This window comes from Sciurus carolinensis, chromosome 1 (assembly GCF_902686445.1).
Source record: "Sciurus carolinensis chromosome 1, mSciCar1.2, whole genome shotgun sequence".
Classification (NCBI taxonomy): domain Eukaryota; kingdom Metazoa; phylum Chordata; class Mammalia; order Rodentia; family Sciuridae; genus Sciurus; species Sciurus carolinensis.
In genome coordinates, this window is record NC_062213.1 from 171,590,592 (window position 1) to 171,612,530 (window position 21,939).

At 34.9% G+C, this 21,939-nt stretch overlaps 1 protein-coding gene and 1 non-coding gene across 3 annotated transcripts in view; one reads left to right on the plus strand and one right to left on the minus strand.

The window, feature by feature from the left end:
* Nucleotides 1-21,939, plus strand: part of Spata6 (spermatogenesis associated 6) — a 132,501-nt gene that overhangs the window by 59,731 nt on the left and 50,831 nt on the right. For both annotated transcript variants that reach the window (XM_047519826.1, XM_047519833.1), the window contains exons 8-9: nucleotides 1,830-1,917; nucleotides 13,839-13,879. In XM_047519826.1, coding sequence (XP_047375782.1) covers nucleotides 1,830-1,917; nucleotides 13,839-13,879 — 129 coding nt within the window. The remainder of the gene's footprint in view (nucleotides 1-1,829; nucleotides 1,918-13,838; nucleotides 13,880-21,939) is intronic.
* Trnad-guc (transfer RNA aspartic acid (anticodon GUC)) lies at nucleotides 2,226-2,302 on the minus strand. The gene has a single exon. It is a non-coding gene; the product is annotated as a tRNA-Asp (tRNA).

Sequence of the window (21,939 nt, forward strand, 5' to 3'; positions counted from 1 at the left end):
CAATTCTAGAAGATTTATGCATTCTTTTTATTTTTCATTTATGCATGTCTTTTTTCTATTGTTAAAATATACCTAATATAAAATTTATAATTTCAACTATTTTAAAGTGTTCTAGTCAGTGGTATTAAGGATATTCACAATGTTGTGCAATCTGGTTTCAGAACTTGTTCATCAGTATAAATAGAAACCTTGTACTCATGAAGTATTCACCACCAGTCTGCTTTCTCTCTATGAATTTACCTATTCAATCATTCCATGTGCATGTACTCAAACACTATTGACTTTTTATATCTGATATTTTTATCTTAGCACAGTGCTTTTTGTGTTTATCTGTGTTGCATGTATTCCTCTTTGTTCCTTTTTTTGTGACTGAATAATACTCTGTTGAAGAATATATGCAACATATTGTTTTATCCATTCTCTGTTGATGGGCATTTGAGTTGATTTCACCTTTTGGTGAAAGTATGTAGTGCTTCCATGAATCATTTGTGCACAAATTTTTCAGTATGTTCAATATCTCATGGTAGATTTGTGTATCATACGGTAATTCTGTTCTTAACTTGTTGAGGAATTGGCACAGTGTTTTCCACAGTGGCTGTATCATTTTACATTCCTACCAGCAATGTGTCTCTCCACATTCTCTGGGTTTGTTTGTTTGTGTGTGTGTGTGTGTGTGTGTGTGTTTTCTGTTTTTATTTTTTGTGTGTATGTTTTTTTCTTTTTTTTCTTTTCTTTTCTGGTGCTAAGGATCTAACCCAGGGCCACTTGCATGCTAGAATCTAACCCAGGGCCACTTGCATGCTAGGCCAACACTCTACCACACTACACTATACCTCAAGCCCTGTTTCGTTTTTGTGGTTGCCATCTTAGTGTGTATGGTGTCTCACTGTGGTTTTGCTTTGCATTTCCCTTATGACTAAAGATGTTGAGCATCTTTTCCTGTGTTCATATATCTTCTTTGGAGATATATCTACTCAAGACTTTTGCTCATTTTTGTTATACTTTCTTTGTTGTTCAGTTGTAGGATTCACAGATGCTTACTCTGAATCCATGGGTTGCTTTTCCATGCCTTTTTTTTCTTTTGTTTTGATGCAAGAAAGTTTTTAATTTTACTGAATAGGTATTTTTTTTACACATTTTTATCATTCTATTTTTGGTTAAAAAATGTGGTTGACAATTATTATCTGCAAATTTTAAAACCAAGTAGAAACAAGTAATCTGTAAATTACACAGCCAAGTAGAAACAGTTTGAATTAAAAATGTATATGCTGCTGGATGCAGTGGTGCATGCCTGTAATCCCAGTAGCTTGGGAGGCTGAGGCAGGAGGAAAACGAGCTCAAAGCCAGCCTCAGCAATGGCAAGGCGCTAAGCAGCTCAATGAGATCCTGTCTCTAAATAAAATACAAAATAGGACTGGGGATGTGGCTTAGTGGTTGAGTGCCCCTGAGTTCAATCCCTGGTACTCCCAAAAAAACAACAACAACAAAAAATTGTATATGCTAAGGAGATAAACAGCAAATGGATAAAATTGTTTTTTAAATAAAGTAGATTGGTCTTTTTTAAAACTTTGTAATGGAAAACAAAGCAGTGAGTTAGTGGACATTTTAAGTGCAAATCTGTTCAAATAAAGCCTCTCTCTGTATACATATACATATGTACAAATAAAATTTTCAAGAGTTTAATTTCAATTTGTTTAAAAATGTATAGCAAAACACTTGACTAACTTGTGGTGTGTGTACTCTAGTTGTTTTCCTGATATCATGAAATGGGAAGACTGGGAACGGTTAAGCTCTTTTCTTTTTTACATTGGAAGTCTTTCTTCCTTTAGGTTGATCCCCCAAGTCCCAGGACTGATGCTTTATTTGGATCCTCTGGTAGAGACTGTGAAAGAGATGGGTGGTCCAGGATGCACAATGGTAAGCTAGGAGTTATCTTTCTTCATTAATTTAGTTGCCTGGGGTACAACTGAGCCTTTACCTTGGCATCTGTTACTGAAAACAGATTCTTTGCTGTATTATTGTATAATGTGTTGAAGTATGCCTTTTTACGACTGGTGGAGCATCCATATTGGTACTCCCTAAAAATAATAGAATTTCTGTGTTACTACAAACCATGTCCTTCTTTGAGATTCAAAATGTTTTTAGCATTTAAAAAATTATGACATCTTCTAGTGAAAAATAACTTAGTTAATTTTGTTCTAGTCAACATTTTCTTTTCTTTTTTTTGGTGGTGCTGGGGATTGAACCCAGGGCCTTGTGCTTGACAGGCAAGCACTCTACCAATTGAGCTATATACCCAACCCCTAGTCAACATTTTCTAAACTTATTTGACTATGGAACACTTTCTCTCCCTCTCATGAGTTAAATAGAACTAGACGAGTTGGAAACAGCCTAGTGGGAAGATCAGGTTTATGGGTTTCGAACCTGTATTTAGATATTTGAATATTTGTTCTACCACTTATAAACTTGGCATTTTTGAAAAAGTAATTTTAACTCTTTTTGATAATCAGTATATTATATGAAGAAGGAAGGGAACTTGGAAAATGCTGCCATGCTAAATGCCTTGCATGTAAGTTTAGGCATCAGCTTTCAATACAACTATAATAATTTATATTCCTAAGAAGATGAAATCTGTGCAGTTTTGAGTTACATTTTTCTGATTGCTAATGATGTTGAACATTTTTTTTTCATGTTTTTTGGCCATTTGTATTTCTTTTTTTGAGAAATACCTATTTAGATCTTTTATCCATTTCATGATGATTTGGTTGGTCTTTCCCTTTTTTGGTACTAAGTTTTTTGAGTTCTTTCTATGTTCTGTACATCAGTCCCTTCATGGAAGAGTAGCTGGCAAAGAATTTATCCCATTCTGTAGCCTCCCTCTTCACATTCTTGTTTCCTTTGCTGTGGAGAAGAAACTTTTTAATTTGATGCTGTCCCATTTATTGAACCTTAGTTTTACTCCTTGAGCATTAGGGGGCTTGTTAAGGAAGTCCATGCCTGCACCACTATGTTGGAGTGTTAACTCTGTTTTCTATAATGTCCTTTAGGTTTAATTTATAAGAATGTTTTAAAATCTTTTGCCCCAGGCCTTAAAGTTAGGCAGCTTTTTCCTTAAGTTCAATATAAAGATGATTTTTATGAAGAAGTATAATTAGCACTGTATTATTATGAGGGATATTTGACTATTACTATCTGGAGACAGTGGCTAGTGAATTCATTCAAGTATTTACTAGCAGCCCTTAAGGTTAATTTACTACTTACAAGAAGCAGTGACTCATGTCTATAATCCCAGCAACTCAGGAGGTTGAGGCAGAAGAATTGCAAATTTTGAGGCCAGCCTGGGTGATTCAGTAAGGCCCTAAGCAACTTAGTGAGACCCTGTCTCAAAATAAAGAAGTAAAAAGAACTGGGGATATAGCTCAGTGGTAAAGTGCCCCTGGGTTCAATCCCCAATACCAAAAATAAATAGATAGATAAAGTTAATTTATTACTCACTGAGAAAGTAATAGAATAAAAATGAGAGTGAAAGAAAAATAGTATCATAACATGCAGAGAGCTCTGACTTTCTGACTTTCTGAACTAAAGTATATAATCTTTTTTTTTAATGACAAAATGAGACATTCTTTTCTGAGAACATGCAGTGTATGCATTTTTTTTGTTTGTTTGTTCTTTAGCACTAACAGGAAATAAATGTGGTAATCAATAAATCTTTTATATCCAGAATAGCAGATTATGTGAAATTAGAAGCAGATGTTACACTGTTTCCCTTCTTGGAAGGAACTTATGGACTTGGAAAATGGTTAGAACAAACCAATGGAAAGTAACTTCAAAACAGAATGTTTCTTTGGAAGAATTTTTTTTGGAGTACTTAAGTTCTTGACTATTATATATTTGCCAGCAAAACTGTTGGAAGTTTCTAATAACTTTTAACTAAAGCAGCCAGCTGCCTATATAGAGGTATGATTAGAGAGGTCACTGATGAGTTCCTTTTTTTTTTTTTTTTCTATTAGCTTTCATTTTGTAATCATTTCAGACTTATAGAAAAGTAGAAGTAATTCAAAGAATTCCTACATACTTTTCAGGATCCACAAATAGTAATACTTGCTTTCCTTGCCCTTTCTCTTTTTTCTCTTTCTCCTCCTCCCCCATCAATATGTGTCTGTATATAATTCTTTTTGATAGGGACATAAAGTTGGACTCATTTGTATCCCCTAATAATTTGCATGTTGAAGCCCTAACACCCAAAGTCATGGTATTCAGAAACTAAGCCTTTGGAAGGTGATTAGATCTAGGTGAGATGATGAGAGTGGTACCCTCATGATGAGATTAGTGTACTTAGAAGAAAAGACCAGGGATATTATTTTTTCTCTCTGAATGCCCTGTGAGGACTCAGCAAGAAGCAACCATCCACCAGCCAGGAAGAGTCCTTGCAACAGAGCCTGATCATGTTGGCACTTTAATCTCCAACTTCCAGCCTCTTGAACTATGGGAGATAAATTTCTATTGTTTAAGTCACCCAATCTGGTGTTTTGTTATGGCAACCTGAACAGATTAATACAGACATTAGCTTCTGTGATGCAATTACCAAAAGGAAGAAAATAACAGTGATATAATGATATTAACTTGTCCATCAACCTAAAACTAGATTTTATCAGTTGTCCTGTGTTTTCATAGCAAAAGAAATCCCATGGCCACATTCTGCTGTCATGTCTCTTTAATTTTCTTTACTATGGATCCATTCTTTAGTCTTCCTTTGTGTTTAATGATAGTGATAATTTTGAAGAACATGGGCCAATTACTTTGTAGGATGTACTTCAATTTGGTTTGTTTGAATTTTTTCCTCATGGTTAGATTTCAGTTATTTTTCCCCAGAATGTAGCAAAAGTGATATGTCATTCTCATTGCATTGAATCAGGGAAGTATGTGGTATTGCTTTGTTCCTGCCAATGTAAATTTTGCTCACTAGATTTCGATGGTTCTGCTATGTTTTCAGCATAAAAGTGCTATTTCTTTCCTTTGTAATTATGGAGAGATACTTTGAAGACTAGGCAATATCCTTTTATACCTCTATATTAACCTCTATATTCACCTCTTTTGATGATTGTTGCCTGAAAACAATAATTTTTTAAAAAAATTCCATTCCTCTGTGCATATTTGTTTTGTACTGTGAAGAGTTTTCCTTTCTTGTTTCTCTTATTTTAGTTCTTATATTTTTTGACTACTTTTTTTTTTTTTTGGTCCTAGGTATGGCAGCTGAGCAATTTCTGTCTTGAATTCTTCTCAGCTGTTTAAATACATGTGGGGCTTTCTTAAGATCAGATCTTGTAAACATAGTGAGTTTTCACTTATGATTTTACTCTAAAAGAATTTCTCTTTGCCAGATACTAATGGTGCATGCCTATAATCCCATTGGTTTGGGAGGTTGAGGCAGGAGGATTGCAAGTTCAAAACCAGCCTCAGTAACTTAATGAGACCCTAAGCAACTTAACAAGACCCTGTCTCAAAATAAAAACTAAAAAGGGCTGGGCATGTGACTCAGTGATTGAACCTGGGTTAAATCCCTGGTACCAAAAAAATTCTTCCTGAACAATTTCTTGCCAAATTGTCTTATTTAATAATTCTTCAGTTTTCATAGGATGCTATTTTCATGGACAGTGATCCATTGAGTCCTCATAATAATCATCTGAAGATGTATTTAATTAAATATAACCAAGAAAACTTAGAGGCCTAGAGAAGTTAAGTGACTTGTCGAAGAGTTACAAAATGAGCATGCTGTCTAGACTAGGTCTTCTAACCCAAGTTCCTTCCTATTTCAACAGTATTCTAATACTTTCTCTACTTTTATAAAGTACATTGTCTGTATCTGGAATTGTTATGGTACATATTCTTTTCTTTGGCAGGGTGGGGGAGGAACTGCGGATTGAACTCAGGGGTACTCAGCCGCTGAATCACATCCCCAACCCCATTTTGTATTTTATTTAGAGACACTGAGTTGCTTAATGCCTTGCTTTTGCTGAGGCTGGCTTTGAACTCGCAATCCTCCTGCCTCAGCCTTCTGAGCCACTGGGATTACAGGCGTGGGCCACCACACCCAGATGTTATGGTACATATGGACTTGTAATTTTTATAGTCCTTTTGAAGAAACTCAGTGTCTCTTATAATGCAAGAATATTTGGTTTAGAAGTTTCATCCTTTCACTTTTGTGTTTGAAGCAAGGACATCATCCTGCCCTCTTTTTTTTTTTTTTTTTTTTGCTTAGGAATTTAAGATGTGAGACTATGACTCCTCTCCTTGAGGATTCTATGTCTCTTAGTCTTTAGGATTCTTTAATAGAGTTTTATTTCTAATGTGATTGTAATCCTTTGCAAACTGGCACTGAATCCCTTTGTTACTGTTGTAAAATAAAATGAATTAGAAATAGCATTCTAAATCCTAACGTGTTACATCTTGACTGGAAAACAATCAATGGTAATATGTTACTTTTTTAGAATCGAAGAGCATGTTGTTATCATGTAGGTACTTATTAACAAAATATCTCATTTGTCACAGCGTTCATTTAAATGTGTTCTTCTTTGGATTTCTTATTTAAGCAGAAGCAGCTAAACAGTATCATTTATTAAGGACTCCTTCTTTGGTTTATTTCTTTATTTTTTATTCACATTTTTAATAGCTTCATTTAGGTGTAATTTGAATACCATAAAATTCACCTGTTTTAAGTATGCAATTAAATGACTTTTAATAAATTTGCACAGTTGGAAACCACCACAGCAATCCATTTATAGAACATTTCTATCATCCCAAGAACTTCCTCATACCCATTTACAGTCAGTCTGCATTCCCTCCTTGTGCTTCTGGATTGTTTGTTTCTGCCTTTTGGCTATTACTAATGAAGCTATGCTGCACATTTTCTTTAGAGTTTTTGTGTACATATATGTTCATTCTTTTGGATACATAACTGAGAATGAAATTACTGATACATATGGTGAATTTATGTTTAACTTTTTAAGAAGTTGCCAACTTTTTCAGAGTGGCTGCATATTTTACTTTCCCAACATCAGTATATGAGATTTTGTTTCACCATATCCTTGAAAAAGTTTGTTTTGTCTTTTTAAAACCATTCTAATGGGTGAGTAGTCTTATCTCATGATTTTAATTGGTTTTCCTAATAACTAATAGCATTAATTTTTTTTTTAATTTATAAACCATTTCTGTATGTTCTCTGATATTACTCTTCTAGTTAATGGTAAGCAGGGAACCTGCTTTGTGCCTTATTTCAGACAAGAAAGAAAGGGGAAAAGTGAGATTTTTGTTACTGAGACTTTGATAGCCACAGGATTGAGAATGATAAAAATATAGTCAGTCCTCTGTCAGTCTTCTCTGAAGAACCTAGGGGTTCTTCATCAATGGTTTCAAAAAGCCATAGACCCAAAATATTTGGCAGAAAAAAAATTGTGTCTATAACAATACATAACAATATGTACAGACTTTCTTTGTCATCATTCTCTCAATAACGTAGGAACTATTTTCACATAGTTTTAGATAGTTTAAGTCATTTTGATAAGATGGATTTAGGAGGATATGCATAAATTATATGCAAATACTGTGCCATTGTATGTAAGATGCTTGAGTGTCCACAAATTGTGTTATCAACAGTGGTTCCGGGAATCAATTCCTATTGAATACTGAGAGATGACTCTATTAGAATTTGGAATAAGCAGTTTTGGGTGAATGAAGCACAAGTGAGCAAGAGATAGGAAATACTTTGTTATAAATTTTTCCTTTTTAGAAGTTTATATCAGCATTGACTTTATTTTATAAAAAAGCTGGATATCCGGGGTCTGGGATTGCTATTCAGTGGTAGAATGCTTGCCTAGAATGTGTGAGACAAAGGTCCATCAACAACTAAAATAATATTAAAAAAAAAAAAAAGCTAGATATCCTATACTTGCTTGTCCTTATAGGAATTGACTTAATGGTAAACACCTTGCCCTTTGGATGATGAAGATCCACAGGAGAGTAGAGGCCAACCTTAGAATGTTTTGTGGGCATTAGATAAATAAGAGTGGACAAGTGCTGGAAAAGGATTGTGGGGGTAGATCTCTTTGAAGTTTGAAGTAGGCACACACATTCAGCATCAGGAAATTTTTGTAATTAGTAGTACAACCTACCAGAAGAGGGTTTAGTTCTTGGAAATTATGGAAAGGAAGGTAATAGTACCCTTTTTATCAGAATCCCATGGAACTTGCCAAGATACAGATTCACACATAGGAAACACATGTTGGCTATAATTGTCAGAATGGAGCTTAAGAATTAATTTGATAAAAAGAATGAGTTGCTAGAGAAGGTGGTAAGTTTTAGATTAAAACTCCTTAAATCCTTGCTTATTTAGGATTTGTCCCCAGGAAGTGAATCATATCTGAGACTGTGGGTGAAGGTCAACTATGGAGAGAGGTAGGATACAGAGACTCTAAATTATTGGAGTAGTTTCACTGTGTATGGTCCTTTAGGAGAAGGTGGTTCCAGATTTTTAAAGATGTTTGCTAAGGAAATGTTTTCATGACTGATTGTCTCATTTGTTTTGAATGAAAACTGCTAGTCACTACTTAGCTTTCAGTTCCTTTAGTTATATGGTTAAAAAATTACATTCTGATGTCATTTTAGAGTCTAAAGACATTTATCCTCCTGGGTTTTTAAAATTTATTTATTTTTATTGAAGATTTTTTTTCCCATCCTCACCTCCGCTCACTCCCCTCTGCATAATCCAAAGTTCCTTCATTTTTCCCTACCCACCCCACTATGGATCAGCATCCACTTATCAGAGAAAACATTTGGCCTTTGGATTTTGGGGATTGGCTTATTTCACTTAGCACAATATTCTCTAGTTCCATCCATTTACCAACAAATGCCATTTTATTATTCTTTAAAACTGAGTAATATTCCATTGTATATATGTACCACATTTTACTTACCCATTCATCTGTTGAAAGGCATCTAGGTTGGTTCGTAGTTTAGCTATTGTGAATTGAGCTACTATAAATATTGATATGCCTTTGTCACTGTAGTATATTCACTTTAAGGCCTTTGGAAGTCTTGTTAAGGAAGTCAGGTCCTAAGCTGACATGAAGATTTGGGCCTACTTTTTCTTCTAGTAGGCACAGGATTTCTGTTCTAGTATCCAATCTTTGATCTACTTTGAGCTGATTTTTGTGCAGGGTGAGAGAAGTTTAATTTCATTTTGCTCCATATGGATTTCCAGTTTTGCCAGCACCATTTGTTGAAGAGGCTTATCTTTTCTCTAATGTATGTTTTTGGCACCTTTGTCTAGTATGAGATAACCATATTTATGTGGGTTTGTCTCCATGTCTTCTCTTTTGTACCATAGATCTACCTGTCTATTTTGGTGCCAATACCATGCTGTTTTTATTACTGTTGCTGTTGTATACTGTATACTGTTGTATAGTTTAAGGTCTGATGTTGTGATGCCTCCTGCTTTACTCTTCTTATTAAGGATTGCCTTGGCTATTCTCGGTCTCTTATTTTTCCAAATGAATTTCATGATTGTCTTTTCGGTTCCATGAAGAATGTCATTGGGATTTAAATAGGAATTGCAATCATCTTCTAAGATCTTCTTTAATTTCTTTCTTTAGTGTTCTGTACTTTTCATTGTAGAGGTCTTTCACCTCTTTTGTTAGATTGATTCCTAAGTGGTTTTTTTTTTTTTTTTTTTGAGTCTATTGTGAATGGGGTAGTTTCCCTAATTTCTCTTTCAGTGAATTCATCACTTATGTATAAGAAGCATTGGATTTATGGGCATTGATTTTATATCCTGCTACTTTGCTGAATTCATTTATGAGTTCTACAAGTTTTCTGATGAAATTTTTTGGATCTTCTAAATATAGAATCATACTGTTGGCAAATAGTGGTAGAGTTCTTCTTTTCCTACTCTTATCCCTTTAGTTTCTTCTGTCTGATTGCTCTGGCTAGAGTTTCAAGGACAACGTTGAATACAAGTGGTGAAAGAGGGCATTCCTGTCTTGTTCCAGTTTTTAGAGGGAATGCTTTTAATTTTTCTCCATTTAGAATGATGTTGGCCTTGGGCTTAGCTTAGATAACTTTTAAATATTGAGGTATGTCTCTACTATCCCTAGTTTTTCTAGTGTTTTGAACATGAAGAGGTGCTGTATTTTGTCAAATGCTTTTTCTGCATCTATTGAGATAATCTTATGATTCTTGTGTTTAAGTGTATTAATAGGATGTATTATGTTTATTGATTTCCATATGTTGAACCAACCTTGCATGCCACTTGATTGTGGTACACTACCTTTTTAGTATGTTTTTGTATGCCATTTGCCAGAATTTTATTGTGAATTTTTATGTCTGTGTTCATCAGGGATATTGGTCTGAAGTTTTCTTTCCTTCATGTGTCTTTGTCTGGTTTTGGTATCAGGATGATACTAACCTCAAAGAATGAGTTTGGAAAGGTTCTCTCCTTTTCTATTTAATGGAATAATTTGAGGAGTATTGGTGTTAATTCTTCTTCAAAGGTCTTGCGGAACTCAGCTGAGAATCTCTCTGGTCCTGGGCTTTTCTTGGTTGGTAGGGGTTTGATGGCATCTTCTATTTCATTACTTGAAATTGATCTGCTTAAATTGTGTATGTCCTCCTATTTCAGTTTGGGTAGACCATATATCTCTAGAAATTTGTTGATGTCTTTGAGATTTTCTATTAGGGTATGAATTTTCAAAATAGTTTCTAATTATCTTCTATAATTCATTAGTGTTCATTGTGATTTTTCCTTTTTCATCATGAATTTTAATAATTTGAGTTTCCTCTCTGTTAATGTGGCTAAGGGTTTATCAATTTATTTTTTCAAAGAACCAACTTTTTGTTTTGTTGATTTTTTGAATTATTTCTTTTGTTTCAATTTCATTGATTTCATCTCTGATTTTAATTATTTCCTGTCTTCTGCTGCTCTTGGTGCTGATTTGTTGTTCTTTTTCTAGGACTTCGAGGTATAATATTAGGTCATTTGTTGACTTTTCTTTAATATATGAGCTCAATGCAGTGAACTTTCCTCTTACCACTGTCTTTATAGTGTCCCAGAGATTTTGATATATTGTATCTCTGTTCTCATTTACCTCTAAGTATTTTTTTATTTCCTCCCTGATTTCTCCTTGTATCCATTCATCATTTAATAGCATGCTGTTTAATATCCAGGTGTTGGAGTAGCTTCTTTTTTAATTTTATGTTGATTTCTAGTTTCATTCTGTTTTGATCTGATAGAATGCAGGGTAGGATTCCTGTGTTTTTTGTATTTGCTGAGAGTTACTTTGTGGCATAACATGTATTATGCCACATCCTTCTATTTTAGAGAAGGATCCATGTGCTGCTGAGAAGAAAGTGTATTCACCCCATGATGGATGAAATACTCTATATATGTCCATTAAGTCTAAATCATTGATTGTATTATTTAATTCTATAGTTTCTTTGTGTAGTTTTTGTTGGTAGATCCATCCAGTAGTAAGAGAGATGTGTTAAAGTCATCTAGTATTATTGTGTTGTGTTTTATTTGATTCTTAAAATTGAGAAGGGTTTGCTTGATGTGCATACATCTTCTTTGTTTAGGACAAATTTATGATTGTTATGTCTTGTTAATGTTTGATTCCCTTAAGCAGAATAAAATGTCCTTCTTTGTCTCTTCTGATGGACTTTGGATTGAAGTCCACTTTATGTGATTTGAAGTTAGAAACCCCTGCTTCTTTAAGTAGTTCATGTGAGTGATATGTTTTTTCTCAATCTTTCACCTTCAGTCTATGGATGTCTTTTCCTAGGAGGTGAGTCTCTTGAAGGCTGCATATTATTGCATCTTTTTTTTTTTTAAACCCAATCTGCCAGTCTTTGTCTTTTGATAGATGAGTTTAGGCCCTTAACATTCAGGGTTATTATTGAGATATGATGTGTATTCCTGGTGATTTTGGTTTGTTTTTAGTTTTAAACTTGACTCAGTTGCTCCTTTGATTGACCTTTTCTTTAGTGTAGTTCCTCCCTTTGCTGGTTTTCATTGTTTTTTATTATTTCCTCCTCATGAAATATGTTGCTGAAAATGTTCTGTGGTGCAGGCTTTGTAGGTGTGAATTCTTTTAACTTTTGTTTATCATGGAAGGTTTTATTTCATCTTCAAATCTGAAGCTTAGTTTTGCTAGATGTAAAATTCTCTGTTGGTATCCAGTTTCTTTCAGGGTTTTGATATATGTTATTCCAGTACCTCCTAGTGTTGAGGGTCTGGGTTGAGAAATTAGCTGAAATCCAAATTGGTTTCCCTCATAGTAATTTGATTTTTTTTTTCTCTCCAAGTCCTTAAATATCTATCCTTATTCTGTATGTTATTAATTCTCATTGTAATGTGCCTTAGTGTGGGTCTGCTATAATTTTGTACATTGCAGATCCTGTAAACCTCTTGTAGTTGATTTTCCACTTCATGTCTTTTAAAAGAATGAACATTCCTTTGGTTTGGATTTCCATGCCTTCATCTATTCTGATAAATCTTAAATTTGGTCTTTTCATGTTATCCCATATATCTTGGAAGTTCTGTTCATGGTTTCTTACCATGAAAACTATTTGGATTCAAAGATGGTAGAGATGTGAGAAGGAAGGATAAAAAAAAAGAAAAGAAAAAAAGGAAAGTCATTGGAAAATGGAATGATTGCTTCTGTTGGCTTTCCAAAATTTTCTCAGCTTCCCTTCTTTGCTGATTGGTGGGGTTGCCCGAAGTTCGATGTTAGCTCTAGTCCAGTGGGTGCCAGACTAGTTGGGGGGTTGAGCCGATAGCAAGATGCCCTCACACCCTCTTCTGGTCTTCTCACCTCTTGTACCTGGTCTCTTCCATCTCTGAAACCCAGCTGCAGTCTGATGGACCTGGGCTTCAGCTTCCCCAGGCCCTGTCTTACTGCACTCCTAAGATCGCAATGCCCTTTCAACCTGCAGAGAGACCACCAGGGATGTGGTCACATAAAGGAGTGACCCTGCAAAGAGGCAGCCAGATGGCAGCCACTACCACACCAAGCAGAAAGACCTCAGGTGCATCCAGACCTGCAGGTACCCTAATATATCTCCAGACCCTGGCCTGTGTCTCCAGACCTATGTGGCTGTGCCCTGAGATGGCAGCACTGGCAGCAGCAAACCTGCAGGCCCTGGCTGGTGTCCCAAGTTGGCAGTGGCCAGGTATAACCAAACCTGTGGGTATTTTGGCAATGAACTTTCAGACAACAGTGGGCAGCAGGTGATCCAGTGGCAGTCTGCAGGCTAATGGCGGATAATTGGCAGGGTGGACATTGAGTGGTGGGTGATAGGTAGGTAAAAGGACAGTGATGGGCAGGCAAGAGGCAGGCAAATGGGCAAATGGGCAGTTGTCAGTGAGTGATCTGCACTCAAAAGGGGGGTGATATGCTGGTAGAGGTTGGGTGATCGCAAGGGAGGAATGGGGAGAAAACTGCAAAGAATTGGTGGGCAGCGAGGACTGCCTTGCAGAGAAACAGTATTTCCTCTGCTTGAATCCTGAGACAAGGAGTGACGAAGAATTTCACTTAAATTTCAGATTTAAGAAATAGCATTTATGAAATCACTTGGTACAGATTTTTTTACTTTTTACCTTGTCATCTTTATTTATATAACTTTGTTGGAAGATTTTTTGTTGTTGTTGAAGGATTTTAAATCTTCTCTATGAATTTTAAGTCTTCTCTATGAATTCTATAAACAATGATAATAGTAAAAATCAAAGGTAAAACCAAATTTTCCTTTTGTTGTGTCATATTTTAACTTTTTGTGCCTTTTTTTTTCAGATCATTCCCATCTTGGCTGCTGCAGATCCAAGGATTATAAGGTGTGTAGAATAAATTACAGAATAATAATTGTCTTGTCATTCAAACAACAGCATATTTCTGATCTATATAGCCAGACATGGATTATCATTTCCATTTAGTAAAAACTGCAAACTCAATCATTATCATTTAATGGAAAGTTATTATTTTGGCAGCTCTGTCAAGTGGTATAGTAGGCCTTTCACTGAATGTCTTCCTACCAATATTTGTGCTTTTGATTATTCATTTGAATTAATTATTATGTGTGACACAGAGAGAGGGAGAGGGAGAGAGAGAAATTGGTTGTTACTTTTTCCTACCTCATATAGAAGAATTTTCAAACCTCAGTCAGTGAAGAAAACCCCCTAGTTTTTGTAACATCTATATTCAATTTATACTATTTGGTTTAAATTTACTTTCTTTTTATTTACTATTACAAGTAAAATTAGTATGATGATTTAAATGGATGATAGCCTTTAAAAAAATGCAGTGGAACAAACAGTGTTTGCTCAATTCTGGCTAGTTATTAGTGTTTGCTAAACACTCAAAGGCATGCTTTCTATTTCTTAAAAGGAGACAGGCAATAATATAGAGGTTTAAGGGATATATCAATAGCTAACAGAGGATTTCTGATTGAAAGAGAATTGAAAAGGCAATGCAGTTTTTCCTGTGATTCAGTGTTATTTAATGTATGTCCATTTACCACTTCAAATAACCCTATGTTCTATTCAAAAACACTTTGGGTACCATTTAAAGTTACCTGCCATAGCACTGTAAGTCCATGTCTTACACTTTGAGAAGTACTTCATTATAGATTCTTTTCTGTCCCTAAGTAAAAACTTTTTAATAATAAGTGCCATTATACTTGGGGAAACAAAACAAAAAATACAGATTTCCTTTTAATAGCCATATTTATTTATCTGAAAACGATTTTGTGCTTCTTGGTACTGAATAGCATATTACTGTGTCATGCTTTGGCTGTGAATAAATATTGAGCAGTTAATGAACCAAGGCCCTGCCTGACAAGGGGCCAAAATCTACCAGTGTCAGATCATCGAGGTGGAACTTCTTAATGATTCATTTGAGGTCTTCTAAATTGAGATTGCTGAGCATGGAGACTGGAATTTCCTATTTTTAATAAGCTCTGAGTGATTCTTATGGAATTCTCTTTCCGCCTGTATCTAAGAATTTGTACTTGAGAACCATTGGTATAGACTATAAATATAGCAAATATAGAAAGGGCTGTCTGTGCAAATGTATTTGCCTTGCTCCAGGTTGTCCTTAGAGGAATGTGGACCTGGCTTAATTAACCTAGTCCAGGCCTATCTTTATTTTGTAGAATTATTCAATCATACATGAACAACACACAGATGCATTAATACATATAATATGAATGTGTATACTCCTGCACATGGGCACACTGATGTGTATGCATGCACACATACATCAAGTGAGTATGGTGTTCAGTGTCCTGCATGGGTCCATGGCTTTCTTAGTTGTTCTAAGAGACAAACTTTTCTTTATCTCTTTCGTTCAAATAATTTATAGTTAAACATTTATTTAATTTATTGTCAAACATTTATTTTTACTCCCTTATTTGCATCTTTTTAAAAATGTAAGTACCAGGATAGCTAGGACCTTATTGATCTTTTTATCGATAATTTCTAGTATCTATCATATTGACTAAAATATATATGTATATATTCCTGATGTATGTGAATTGTGTGAGTGGATTAGGAGAAAACAAGTAAACAAAATATAGAAAGAAAGCAATAAGGTTATCTTTACCTTAAGGTTACTATAATCCAGCTGTATATTGACTGTTCACTTAAACATAGCTATTAAGAATCTTTTTTTCCAAATGTAGTGGTCCCATCTGTGCCCTTCAATCTGTCTTTAATACCTTCCACTTCTGTCTGTGGATTCTTTACTTTTAGGGTTTCACTTGGAGGGCAGTGAATGTGTGACTAAGCTCACAGATTATTTTTGCATCTGAAAGGTAGATTTTCATATAAGTATATCTACGGCATTGCACATGGAAAAAATAAAGGATTATTTTCTTATAAGCACATTAGTAGCTGGTTAATAAATATTCATGTAATAGAGCAGGATCCTTGTAGGATTGCTACAAGGAAGAGAACCATGAAACTGGGAGTACTTACAGAAAATTTTATGGCAAAGTGGAGTCTTGTCTGAGTTCTCCGGAGAAATTCAGTCAACAGATGAAAGACAGGAGGAATTCAGAAGGAAAGGAATATGTAGAAATCTTGGAATTTTCTCCTAGGAGAAAAAAGAAACTATTAGTTTGGTTTGAATAGAGGGTATATGTTAAGGATAATGTCTCCCTAGCATCCTTACTTTTTATGTTTCCTATTTTTCCATGTCTGTTATACTTTCTGCTGCCGTTTTTAAGATTTCTAGTTTCTCAGTATTTATCTGTCCTTTAAGCTAAACTCAACTCTCCTTACCCTGGAGGCATACTAATCAGCTTCTCTCATAAATTCGGAGATTCTTTTAACCTCATTTCTGTTCTACCATTTCCTTCAACCTGAATCATTGACTTCTCCTTTGTGTATTCTGTATGTCTTGGGCATAGTAAGTATCTATTTAATACATTGGTTTTCAGCAAGGACTGCATCATACTCTTAGGGGCATTTTAGACTTTTGTGAAGGTGTTATTACATTTACTTAGGGACATGCTTTTGGAATATAGTGAGTTGAAATTATAGATATTCTTTAAAGAGTGAGACAGTTCCAAGCAATTAAGAATTATTTCATGTCCCATCTGGCTGTCTCACTGAATATTATTAAAGTGAAAAACATTAATAATTATAAAATCATAGAGTATAAGTCTACATATAATAGAGAATTTTTATATTGCATTAAGATACACCATAAATTATAGGAATGTAATTATAGTATGAAGAATATTGTTTTCTTAGAAACTTTTTACCATGATCAAAAGTAACTTCTTTTGTTTTCCCAGTTTTCTTGTATGGAATGACTAACTTCAAACTTATGTATATAAGCAAGAACAAGCATCCAATATGTTTTCTAGAGTAGTCATGCCTAGGACATTTATATATATTGAAGTACATATTATTAAGTTGCTTACCTTTCACTTTTCTTTTTATTACAGCTAGAAAAATACATTGATTTTTTGGAAAGTATGTATTAATTGTTTTATAAGTGTAGGTAACAATTTCAATGCATTTTAGGACGCAGGCAGGGCAATATAAAATGTGTAGCCTACCTTACTCAGTTCAGGCTACCATAACAAGACCATAGCCTGGATGGCAAAAACAATAGAAATTTATTTTATCATAGCTGTGGAGGCCTAGAATACTAAGATCAGGGTGCTAGCCAATCTGGTTCCTGATTAGGGAATCTTCCTAGCATGCAAGCAACCTTCTTTTCTCTGTGTCCTAAGATGATAGAGAGATTGAGCTCTCTGATGTATTCTTATGAAGACATTTATCCTATAAGATCAGGCCTCAACCACTGACCTCATTTAACCTTAATTAATAAGGCTAATACCTTCTTTGGTTTTCTAATTTTATTAGCTCCATCTCTTTTGGGCATAAACATCATAAATTTATATTTATATAATGGATTTCAGTTGCTTTTACATATTGATTATATCACTGGGTTAGGTATAACTTTATAAATTGAATTGAAATTTTTATCCCCATCTTAGAGTTTGGAAAGCTCTCTGAAAAAACAAAAACAAAAATATGCCACTCAATCCATCTTTCTTTGTCTCTATTATCTCCACTTTCTCCTTCCTTTCAGTGTTAAACATTCAAATAAACATTGTTCCTTTTTTTCTATTCATTACTCCTAAAATATTTGGGAGAAATGAGAATGTTCAGAATTGAAGAATCCTTCTCTCTCTCTGTCTCTCTGTGGTGGTGGGGTTTACTGGGGATTGAACCCAGGGGAGCTTAACCATTGAGAACACATGTCTAGCCCTTTTTATATTTTGTTTAGAGCCAGGGTCTTGCTGAGTTGCTTAGGGCTTCACTAAATTGCTGAGGCTGGCTTTGAACTTGTGATCTTCCTACCTCAGCCTCCTGAGCTGCTGGGATTACAGGTGTGCGCCACTGTAACTAGCTCCCATATATCTCTTTAAAAGAGAAAGGAAATCATCTCAGTGGAATTGAGAAGCATACTGGCTTTAGGCAAAAATTTAAAAGATATATGGAATATTAAGTGATTGATTTCTGGTATCCTTAGTTTTCTCACATACTTAGCATTACTTATTTCACTGCAGGCTAGCCCTTGAGACCATCTGAAGGAATCAGGGACTAGAAGTTACCCCCTTAATTTGACATTTGTTTTAGGATATTGACCTTTTGTTTAACTCAAAAGTCTTCATCACATTTTTGCTCAAAGTCTTTTTCGATCTTAACCTTATACCTTTTGGGGTTCAGAAGCAGTCGACTTTCACTTTTCCTGACCCTCAGTCCCTCAGTTAACTATAATCTTTCTATACCCTTTCATCTCTGTTCTCAAACCAATTCTTTTCTTAGGTCCTCATTTCTCTGTTGCCAGCTTTATTAAGTATAATTGACAAGTAAAAATTCTATCTTATGGTACAATTTGATGTTTTGATATATATATATATATATATATATATATTTTGTTAAATGATTAAATCCAACTAATGTATTATTTGTATTATCTAATATACTTATTTTTTTGTGTGGTTAGAACATTGAAGATCTACTCTCAGCAGTTTTCAAGTGTACAATGCATCATCATTATATATTATAGTTACTATGTTTTATGATAGATCACCAAATTTTATTCATTCTAATGAAATTTTGTACCCTATGACCAACATTTTCCTATTACCTACTGCCTATCCTATCTCTTGGCAACCACCATTCTACTCTCTGCTTCTATGAGCTTGACTGTTTTAGATTCCACAAAAAAGTAAAATCATGCTGCAGTTATCTTTTTGTTCCTGGTTTGTTTGACTTAGCATAATGACTTTCAAGTTTATGCATGTTGTTGCAAATGACAGAATTTCCTTGATTTTTAAGGCCAAATGTATTCCATTACATATATTAGATTTTCTCCATCCATTCGCCAATTGATGGATACTTAGGTGATTCCATATGAGTTCATTACTTTCTTGAAACCTCTAAGTACAAATAAAACCCAACACACAGTACTGCTATTTTTCTCTCCAGCTATGTCCCTAGAGATGTGAGCTTGGAAATTATATGGTTAGTTTTCCAAGCTTTTGCTGACCACAGTTTTATTAAATATTTTGCTATTGTTTTCATGGATCTTAAATTTTCTCTTTTTTGTAGCAGGTATTGAACTCAGGGGCATTTGACCACTGAGCCACATCCCCAGCCCTATTTTGTATTTTATTTAGAGACTGGTCTCACTGAATGGCTTAGTGCCTCACTATTGCTGAGGCTGGCTTTGAACTCAAGATCTTAAAATTTCCATCCCAAAACATGTTCTCTTGATGCCTGCCCTCAACAAATATACCAGTATATATTTAGATTTCTGTTTAAGCCAGTACCTTAAGATACCAGTTTCTGAACTGCTCAGGAGAATGTTATTTGTTGTATAAATGAACCTCCAAACTTCAGAAGCTAAATAAAATAGAAATTTAATTTTACTCACATAACAGTTCACTTGATGATGCTGTTTTCTCTATGCAGTGATCTATTCTGTGGTTTTGCTTAACCCTGTGGCCTTGCCTCCCTTTTCTTATGGTAGAAGATGAAGGAGAATTCAGAGAAAGCATATCTGTTTCTTGAAAGCCTGGGCCTAGAATTGACACTTAACATTCTTACCTAAATTTTGTTGCCAAGAACTAATCACATTCCCTCACCCATCCAGAGATTGCTTCTTAGCAGCATTTATACTCCACAAGAGGAGTAGATGAATTGTGGTAGACAGCTAACAAATTCTATCATACCTAGGATGCCCTGCCCCCCGCAATCCTCCAAAAAAACACTCAGTGATTAAAACTACTATGCTGGAAATAAAAATTTAGCAAAACTAGAAATCATCTCTGCTCTTATGGATACTTCTTTGTACTGGAGTGTGTGTGTGTGTGTGTGTGTGTGTGTGTGTGTAGGGCAGGAAGATATCAACAAAATCCATATGTACTTGGAATTGTAAATATCATGTAGCACATACATAGTATTTGACATTACTGTGTTAGCTTTCCATTACTGTAATAAAAGCCTGAGATAATCAACTTGTAAAGAAGAAAGGTTTATTTTTGGCTCCTTGTTTTGGAGATTTGAGTCTGTGATTGATGAACCCCACTGCTTAGGGCCTATGGCAAGGAGTCAGTACATCATGGGTGGAAGCATGTTATAGAGTAAGCCCCTCTTACATCGTGTGCCAAGGAGCAAAAGGGAAGAAGAGGAGGAGGCCAGGGTCCAACAATCTCTTTTGAGGGTACACTTCCCTTGACCTAAATATCTCCCACTAGGCCCTATCTCTTAAAGTTCCACCAGCTCTCAGTAGCACCCCACTAGTAACACATTTTTCCTACCTGAGCCCTTGGGAGACACTTAAGATCCAGACTATGAGAGTTGTATGCTAAAAGGATTCAACCTGGTCAAGGAGAATGGAAAAGATATCTTAAGGACCCTGAGTTCTGAAGATGAATAGTTATTTATTTTATGAAATGGGGAGAGAAGAACATGTACTGGGAAAAGGGGGAAAATATTTTTAAGGGTTCAGTGACTAAAAGTCGAAAAGACAGTGTCGAAAGATGTAAATACATAAGGTGGGGTACATTGTATAAGTGGAAGCTGGAGAAGTAGGTAGATATCAACAATTTTAGGCTGTGTTAGGAATTTTGGAAATTATCCTAAATACAATGAGAAGCAAATGAAATTGTTTTAAATATCAAAGGTAACAGTTTAGATTAGTATTCGTATTACATTATGGAAAATGGATTGGATTGGGAAAAGGCTGAAAACTGGTGGACTAGTTAATATTGTGTTGAATAGTCAAGGTGAGACATAATGATAGCTTGGATTGGGGTGGTGGTAAGAGGTTGATAGCAGTAGAAGATATTAGAAAAATAATTAAAATTAATAGAAATAGAAAAGTAATCTTGACAAGTGGGAAAATACACTATGTTCTCATAGATAAACACCTTTACAATATGTAAAGATGTTCTACCTACAGCAATTTAAGTCAACAACATCCACAAAAAAATCTCTCTAAGCTTTTTTTTCCCCCCACTGCAGGAAATAGAAAAAAAAAATAGGAAAACTTTGAAAGTAGGGAGCATTGAAAGAGGAACTTAATTGTAAACATTAGCTTACAATTCTTATATTTTTTATTTGTATAACTCAGTGTTTTACGAAACTATTTATTGACATGGAAAAATGTATAAGAACTTGTTCATAGTTCACAGAATTCTAAAGTCTTCTACAAATCCCTGTTTATCTTATTTAGGCTTTGTAGAGATTCTGATGATGGCTGAAAACTGAGTAATACATTAGAAACTTTAAAAGCAGCCATATGGTACTTATGTATTCTGAAGGGAACTTAATGTTGAGAAGTTATTGATCTTTTGATACTGGTCCAATGGGAAGGAAAACAGGCAGGAGAAGAAGGACCAGGGACCTGAGGAGCAGGGGACAGAAGACAAGAAAAAGTGGAATAAATGCCTTATCTTTCAAGTTGGAATGTGAAGGCATGTAAGAGAGATAGTTATACATTTTTTTATTTACCTTAACCAACGAATTTTAGCTAACAAATTTTTGGAATCTGATTTTCTTTTTTTTGGTACTGGGGATTGAACTCAGGGTCACTCAACCACTGAGCCACATCCCCAGTCCTATTTTATATCTTATTTAGAGACAGGGTCTCACTGAGTTGCTTAGCCACCTCTCTTTCACTGAGGATGACTTTGAACTCATGGTCCTCCTGCCTCAGCCTCCCAAGCCACTGGGATTATAGGCATGCACCACTGTGCCTGGCCTGGTCTGAATTTTTTTAAAGGAATTTTTGTCATAGCTGTTAGAAAATGTTTACCATTGGATGTATAGGATTTTACCTTTTTCCATTGTAAGATACCTTTCAAATG